Consider the following 8,638-nt stretch of genomic DNA (forward strand, 5'->3'; position numbering starts at 1 on the left):
ATTTAAAATAGAAAGTTTTTAATAATTACACAATTTAATTACACTCAATTGCTATTAGAGAGTCTCACAATGTTAATGTGTGGAAATAAATTGTCATATATAAAAATAAACGAGTTACTTCTCCCATTGCCAATTGATTTTGAGATAGAATTTCATTCACCTTATCCCAAAATTCTAAAATGGTATCAAAACCGCTTGTGTTTCTTTGTGAGCCCAAAATACCGCTGGTCCAGAAAGACGAGCCAAACTAAAAAACTTTCACTATTTCTCTTTTAATCTCTATTGGAACCTTTCGGTCAATGTGTGCCAGTTTTCAGTGTTGAGATCTTTGATTTGTTTCAAAATCTACAAATTTCCCGAAATTTGACCGTGTGAGATTCTTTCAAATGTCACGTTTGACCCTGTGGTCTCATAAAGATCGTTATTTATACCCACATTTATCAGGCCTAAATGTGAGGGGAGTGTATTAGAGTTAGTCCCATATTACTAATATGTAAAAATAAATTCTCATATATAAGATGAATGAGATAGTTTTTCTATTACTAGCTACTTTTAAGATCAAAACCTTATTCACTTTATCCCGAAATTCTAACAATTAGTATGAGAATTAGAGTGTAATTTAAAATTCCTTAATTACCTCAAATTACACCCGTATAACTTTTCAAATGTATCATAATTAAATTATATCAGACTCGATATGAAATACATTAATAACAATATCAAACATCTAAATACAGTAGACAACATCTTAATTCTAATATGTCATAACAGATTTGTCTTAAAGTAATAAAATAATACTAATAATAACAATAATAAATCATATAACTGCTACACCTGCTAACTATTAAACTTTATTATTATTATTATTATTTTGTTAAAAAATTATTTTTAAATCAAATTGGAAAGTTAGGAACGGTTTAACTGACGTCACCGGTTCAAAACGCAAAACTCCAAAGTCCAAAACCAAACAAAACGACATCCACTCTCTCTCTCTTTCTCTCGTCTGTCAACTTCTTCACTTTTCTATTCTCTTTCATTTTTTTTCCTTTACACTTTCCCTCATATTTTCTCTCTCATTTTCTCACCAACCAACCAGACCCTTTTCCTCTTCCCTCACTCACATTATCACATACAATTTATAATCAAATATAAATGTATATGTATATGTTTTCTTCTCCATTGTCTATGTAAGAGACTCTTCGATACTGAAACCGACGTCGTTCCACCCACCGACGATCTCGGAGGAGAAGCCGGAGCTTCGTAAGCCGCCGGTTCGGTCGGAATGGACTCGAGCGATGTCAATACAGTAAGGTCAGAAACCATGAAGGACTACGCTAGAGAGTTTATGAAAGGCGTAGCGGAGATGAGTGTGGAGTTTGGAAAAGGATGTAGAGATATATTCAAACAGAGCTTGGCGAATCGTGATTCCTTCTTGGTTAAGAAGTTTGGGAAAGAGTCGTATATTGGGAGGAGAATCAGTGGACCGTGTGAGAAGATTCGTTTAAAATTGAGGTTCTTTAATGAGTACTTGCCCGAGGACAAGGATCCACTTCACTCATGGTCTGTGATCTTGTTCGTACTTGTTCTTGCTTTTGCAGGTGCGTAAGTAGTCTCTGGTTCTATTTTTCTTTGTTTGTGAGGTTAGTTAATGGAGTGGAATTTGTTTGGTTTACTGGAAAATGCGACTTGCTCTGAGAGAATGTCAGAGACGGAGAGAAGGAATCTTGAGATTTGAGCTTTTCATTTTCTTTTTAAATTTTGGAGACTGACTTAGGTGACTTTTTTAGACCCTTTTGGACTGGAATCACGAAAGAAAACACAGGACGCTTTTGTCAGTGGCAGACTTTTTCCTCGTTTTCCTCCACTTTCTCGGAAACCAAACAGTATTTAGAACTCATGTTTTTTTTTTCTTTTTTCGAATCCTTAGTTTTCTCAGTTCGGAGATAGAAGGGTCAGAGAGATGTGAATTTGGGGTATTCGAAACAGATTAATTCCACTCAATGCCTTTCCCAAATCCCAAATCGTTTATTTGTTTAGTATCTCTAGTTATCTGAGCATTTGGGTGATAAATGGATAAAATTTTGATTACTTTTCTCTATTTTTTCTTAGATTAAGGAAGCTGTTACTTCCAGGTCCCGTTTGAATAGAGTTATTAGCTGAGGAAATTGGATACCCAATTAGGTGGTGGATGAACTTCATCCTATCACTAATCACTCTCTTTTTTATTAGGGAAGCTTGTCTTGGTCCCATTTTTCAATCAGTTACTTGCCTTAACCCAATCAAGGTTACGCCAGCTTCTATTACAATGTTAGGTGTTATTGATGGGGGACTAACTTTGCCATTGTTATATAAAAAAAGTCTCTTGTTTGAGTTCAATGCTTATGGTATTGGTGGTACAGTGCAAACAATAGGTTCTGTCACAATCATTCCTAACAGATGGCTGATGGGGTTATGGCAGTTAAGAGTGTTAGACTTTTGCCAGCAAATTTATTAGGAAGTAGTCTTCTAGAGTTTGACAAATGGTACTCTGCTGAAATTATTTGCACTAAGTTCATATAGACTCAGAGGATTTGGGGGAATCTTTTTTTGGGGGGGATGATTATTGACCACTGGATAAATAAATAGTAAAGAAGTTAATATGAAACAGTAGTACCTACTCCAGATCTTCAATGCAAAGTTTCCTAGTTTTAATTTGGTTCTATAATTTATATTGCATAGGTTCTAGTCTATTATTATGCTTGGTTTCATAATAGTACACAATAAATGTTCATTTATTTTATCACCTCACCTTTACCTGTCTCTCTCTCCACCATATGGATGTTTGGATTTTTACTGAAATGGCAAACAAATTATGCAGTCTTGAGTTTTACCATGGAATCCAAATCCGAGTACTCTTCTTCTACTGCTCCCACTCCCACCCCAGAGACTAAGAAAATATACCTACATCCTCCTAGTGCCAGTCGTGTGGTGCTTCCTGATGGTAGATACATGGCGTACAGGGAGCAAGGTGTTCCTGCTGAGAGAGCTAGATTTTCAGTGATTGCTCCACATGCTTTTCTTTCCTCCAGGCTTGCAGGTTTTTATAACTTGGTTGTTGAAAGTACACTCATTTTCTTCAGCTGCAATGTGTATATTTTATTCTTTCCTCTTATTTCTGGTGTCTTTTATTCTGTTAATTTAGGGATACCTGGGCTTAAAGCATCACTACTTGAAGAATTTGGTGTTCGCTGGTTAACATATGATCTTCCTGGTTTTGGAGAGAGTGACCCTCATCCTGAAAGAACCCTTGAATCTTCAGCAATGGACATGTCACTCTTAGCTGATGCTGTTGGTGTTAATGGCAAGTTCTGGGTTGTGGGATACTCAAGCGGAAGCCTTCATGCTTGGGCAGCGCTTAGATTCATTCCAGAAAAACTTGCCGGTATCAAGCTCTTCTTCTCTGTGAGAATCCTTTAATCTTTGTTTGTATGCGTAACTGCATTGGATCAGCTGATGGCCTATGATCTATTCTTGAATGAATTTTTCTTTTTCCCTCAAAAGAACCTTTTTTGCTTAGGAATTTATAGTTATAAAGATTGAGAATGTGTCTGCGACTATATTTAGGTAGGTTCACACAGTGGATGACAAATTTTCTTTTCTAGTCAAAATAGCATAGACCTGATTCACTTTACAATTAGGCTAAAATTATTACTGTTAGTACCATTTTTATTTTCACTTCAAAATAGCATGAGCAGATCCACTTTGACCAGCACTCTTAAGTTAATAATCTGTTAAAGAAATAGAGCAAAAATATTTTATCATTTTGTTTGAAACTAATCTATGTTTACTACTCTCTAGGTTGTTTTCAGAACTCTTGGGTTAATGGTCATCTTTTACCTATTTCCTAACAACATAACATGAATGTTTTCATTTAGAGAGTGAGAGAGAAAGAAAGAAAACAATAGGGGAAAGCGTCATGATTTAGTATTTACACTTACATTGCAGGTGCAGCAATGTTTGCTCCTATGGTAAATCCATATGATCCAACCATGAGTAGGGAAGAGAGACGTAAAACATGGGAAAAGTGGTCAAGAAGGAAGAAATTCATGTTCTTTTTAGCTCGAAGGTTTCCTCGATTTCTCGCTTATTTCTATCATAGAAGCTTCTTATCTGGGAAACATGGTCAGATTGACAAGTGGTTGTCCATGTCTCTGGGAAAGAGGGTAAGGCATTTTCTATCATAATTTTGTAGTTTGTTTTCCATTTCTTTTCACTACTGAGCTGGTTTATAAACTTTACACTGTCATAAGCTTTTATGAGGTTCACAAGAGAAGGTTTAGAGTATACTAAGGTGCAAAAGCTTTTGCTTTACATTGGTTATGAATCACAAGTGGGCTCCAACCTTTTTAAAGTGAAAAGTCTTGAACTTTATGTGACTAGCCAATTAAGACTCCAAATAACCTGTTTAAAGCCTTAATGAACAATTTTCTTACCTTCTCCAGGACAAGGCTTTAATAGAGGACCCAATCTATGAAGAATTCTGGCAAAGGGATGTGGAAGAATCCATTAGACAGGGAGATGTAAAACCCTTTATTGAGGAAGCTGTAATGCAAGTTTCAAATTGGGGTTTCTGTCTTCCAGAACTTAGATTGCAAAAGAAAGAAAGAGGCAAAGGTTTGTTTAATTGGCTTAAATCATTGGTCATTGAAGAGCAGGAAGAATACTTGGGCTTTCTAGGTCCAATTCACATATGGCAGGTTAGTGTGATCTGCATCAAACATTCTTTCTTTTTACTTCTGATTACATCTATAGATCCCCCACTTCCGTACAGATAAGAAATTGGTATTGTTAGGCAGGTAACTAGAAATTTAGGCTATGTTTGGAAGTTAGACTTTGGTGAAGAAAGAAAATGTAAGGAAAATATAGGGAAAAACATAGTGTAGGAAATAAAAGAAAAATCAATTTTTTTAAGTTCGATGTTCCCTATAATTCTTTCTATGCCAAACATGAGAAATTGTTTTTTATTTTCCATACTTTTTGTTTTCCCTAATTTTCTTTAGCTCCTTCTTTTCTCCACCAAAATGCAATTTCCAAACACAGCCTTAGCAAAACAATTGTTAGTATTCTTATCTATTACAAACCGAGTTGTGATCTTTTCCTCTCTATATCCCAATGTTGAACAACAGGGAATGGATGACAGAGTTGTTCCGCCATCAATGACAGATTTCGTGCACCGAATTCTACCAGGAGCTGCAGTACATAAACTCCCATACGAGGGGCACTTCACCTACGTTTACTTCTGCGATGAATGCCATAGACAGATTTTCACCACACTCTTCGGAATCCCACAAGGCCCTTTGAACAACAACAACAACAATAACACCACATTAGAACTGAATCAAAGTCCCATAGAAGATGAGGCTGAAACAACAGACGAAATGGTAACAACACCAGTTGAGGAAAGATTTGAAGTTTGATGAGATTTAAACTTTTCCTTTTTTTTTTCTTCTACTTGAGGAAGCTACTGCTGTACATACCGTAGCTAATTCGGCTATTCGTCCACCACAGAATCGAAAATAGAATAGAAGGTGTAATATTCCAAGTGTTCAGGTTTTAAGCTTCTATAGGAAACATTGCCAATACAACAAAAATATAATCTGGTTTTTAATTGTAATGATGAGCCATTGATATCTGTTTATGCTACAGCCATTGATGAGCACATTATAAATGTTACATAAATAAAATTAAACAAGAAATAATGAACTGAGATAGTAACACAATTTGATCTTTATTTATAAATTATCAGCAAACACAAACTTCTTGTGTCTCTGCAATTGAAGACATGTCACTATGTCATGCCTCTTCTAAGAGCAATCAATCCCAACTGATGAGCTATAATTGTTCTAAAGCTAAATGTTCTATTTTTGGTGCTAAACATATTTTAATTATTTATTTATTTCTCTCTTCAAATATGTTAATTTATTTTTTATTATTTAATAAATAAAGATATAATATTTTAATGATGTAAAGAAAAATATAGAGAAGTTGTTGTAGGGTGAAAGGTAAAAGTTTAAAGCAAAATAAAAAAAAAATGAAATTTTAATGAGATATTTTAAAATATGATATAGAGAAGTTGTTGGGAGTGCTCTAGGTACACAAACCAGTAAATGTGTACCATACAAAATTTGACTTTCTATGTATTTATTGAATTAAAATTATTTTCCTAAACTTAAATTAATCCATATTGGTAGAATAAGCTAACATTTCATAAAATCCAATTTTACCTATTCCATTTCAAACACCTTACCCTCTCTTCCTCTCTTGTCTCTCTCGCTCTTTGAACTTACCTTAAGGACTTGACCCACAACCTCGATCCCTTCTCTCTACGACCACTGTGACCACGGACCCAACGACCCACAGACTCAACGACTTCTCCATCAACCACAATTTCTCCATTGACAATGTCGTCAAAGGTAAGTATGTTTTTTTTTTTTTGCATGATTTTTGACTTTGGGTTAGATTTAGAGTTGGAATGGTCATCAAAGGTAAGTCTTTAGAGTTGCTTTCTGCTTCCAAATTCGTCTCTCAAAAGTGCTAAAAGTTTTCTTTTATATCTCCTCATTAGGGTTTAAAACCCTGGGTTTTACAAAATCAAATAGCGGGTCGCGACACTGCTGGAGCATGCTGCGACTCGTGTCTCTAATCATGCGAATGGGATTTCAAATTTTCACCTAGCAAGCCGGGACATTCACTCCCCATGTCGTGACCTTGAAGCTTGAAATTGGGTAGCAAGTTTCAATCGCTCCAATGCCTCACCATGGAATTCCAATGTTGAGGCCTGCCTGGACACATTCAAAACACGATCTTGCTGCCTATCTTATGCATCTTAGCACTCTGGCATTGAATTTCCATGCCATGGCGCTACTCCAGATTTTCTAATTCTTTAATTTCAAGCGCTCCAATCACACTGAATCTTTTGATTTTTTCCTTGAATTAATCTTTGGTGCACTAGCGACAATATTTGTTTCTCTAACCTAGTTAAAAAAAAAAAGAAGTAATTAATATGATTGCCATAATCTTACACACAAAAAAAACTCACATAAAGCCTTCGTAAAATCTGCTAAAAATAAAACTTATTTGAAAACTATGCCTCACCATATAAAATAAAAAGAAGAAGAACCAAACAAATTTACCATTTTGTTTTTGTGGGGTCTCTTTACATTATTTCTACTTTTAAACAATACCTTTCCCATTTGAAGAGCAAAGTGTTGTAGTGTTAGAATATGTTAAAACCCAAAAAGCAAATAAAAGTCCCTTATTGAAAGAAAGGTATTAAAAGCTTTTCTTTTTGTTCTCTTCTCTAACATTCTCTAACAAGAACCCCAAACATGAATTTTGGGTATTTGATATTGACCACAATAATTGGGCTGTCAACAACAACCATCTCATACTTTGTTGTGAACCCAACCATAGAGAGATGGCAAATGAAGCAAATGAGAAAAGAGAAGCTAAAGGTGATAAAAGAAGCATTGGAAGAGGCCAATGAAAGAGTTGAAAGGCTTGAGAATAGACACGAGCGTATTTTGAGTCAATTGTGTGGCTATTACTTGACACATGCAGAGCTTGAGGAGGCTGTTGTGGCAGCTCGAAATGCAGTCAAAGAGGCACTTGTGGTCACTTCTACACTCACCAAAATGCAAATTCATCTCATCAACTCTCTATCTACTGATTATTATCATAATATTCATCTCTAATTTATTTTTGAGTCTTCCAATTTTCTTCTTTTTTATATATTTTATTTACTATGCTTCACTCTTATGACTTTAGTGGATTAGGACCACTTTCGAATAGAGGTGGATTTTGCTTTCTGAACACAAACAAGGGTGTCGGAAGAATAAGAACATCATATATATACTTCGAGTAATGAGTAATTTATGGTGTTTATATTACATTAGAGGAGGGTACGGGTGTTGGAGGTTCTGAGTTCGAGTCTCAAATTATGAAATTATTCATGTAATATATAAACGCTTAAATAATAATAAAAATCAGCTTACGATATTTATTTTAATTATTGTTTTAGTTACATAAATAAAGTAAAATAATTTTGGTTTTGTTTTTGTTTTTATGGTTAAAAAAGGTTAGTCTAATGAATAACATAATCGCATAATAGTTTTCATTATTTTATGTTCTGATTCTAGTTTAGTAAACATATTATTACATTTGGTTGGAGTAATGATTTTTACCATTTAAAAGTAATACTTAACATACAAGAACAAGCTATGTTTGGTGATTTATCAAAAATATAATTTATGTGTCTTTCTTCTACATTGTTTATGTGGTGTTTATGTTACACACTAGTAGCTAACCTCTTAATAATTTTTAGTTGGATAAGTGTTTTTTTTTTTTATAATTTTTATTCAATTAAAATAAATGGACTTAATATTAAATTACACCTCAAGAGTGCTAATCATTACGAGAGCGCCTTTCAGTATTTTTTTAATAAATAAAATATAAATAATTATTTTTTTAACAAAAAATATAAATAGTTATTAATTACATTAATAAATAGTAAAATAATAAATAAAAAATAATATTTATTGTAGTATATAATTTAATCCTTACTATATTTTATATTAAATTAAGGTTTTTTTAAATAGAA

The 8,638-nt window shown here is 34.0% G+C and overlaps 1 protein-coding gene across 1 annotated transcript; it reads left to right on the forward strand.

Moving 5' to 3' along the window:
* The first annotated feature begins 965 nt into the window (after positions 1-965).
* LOC115719452 (uncharacterized) lies at positions 966-5,815 on the forward strand. The gene is made up of 6 exons (XM_030648513.2): positions 966-1,598; positions 2,858-3,076; positions 3,182-3,421; positions 3,985-4,202; positions 4,482-4,736; positions 5,166-5,815. Exons 1-6 carry the CDS (start codon positions 1,283-1,285, stop codon positions 5,454-5,456), a joined length of 1,539 nt encoding a protein of 512 aa, XP_030504373.1. The 5' UTR covers positions 966-1,282; the 3' UTR covers positions 5,457-5,815.
* The last annotated feature ends 2,823 nt before the right edge of the window (positions 5,816-8,638 follow it).

This window comes from Cannabis sativa, chromosome 2, assembly GCF_029168945.1.
Source record: "Cannabis sativa cultivar Pink pepper isolate KNU-18-1 chromosome 2, ASM2916894v1, whole genome shotgun sequence".
NCBI classification, from domain to species: Eukaryota; Viridiplantae; Streptophyta; class Magnoliopsida; order Rosales; family Cannabaceae; genus Cannabis; species Cannabis sativa.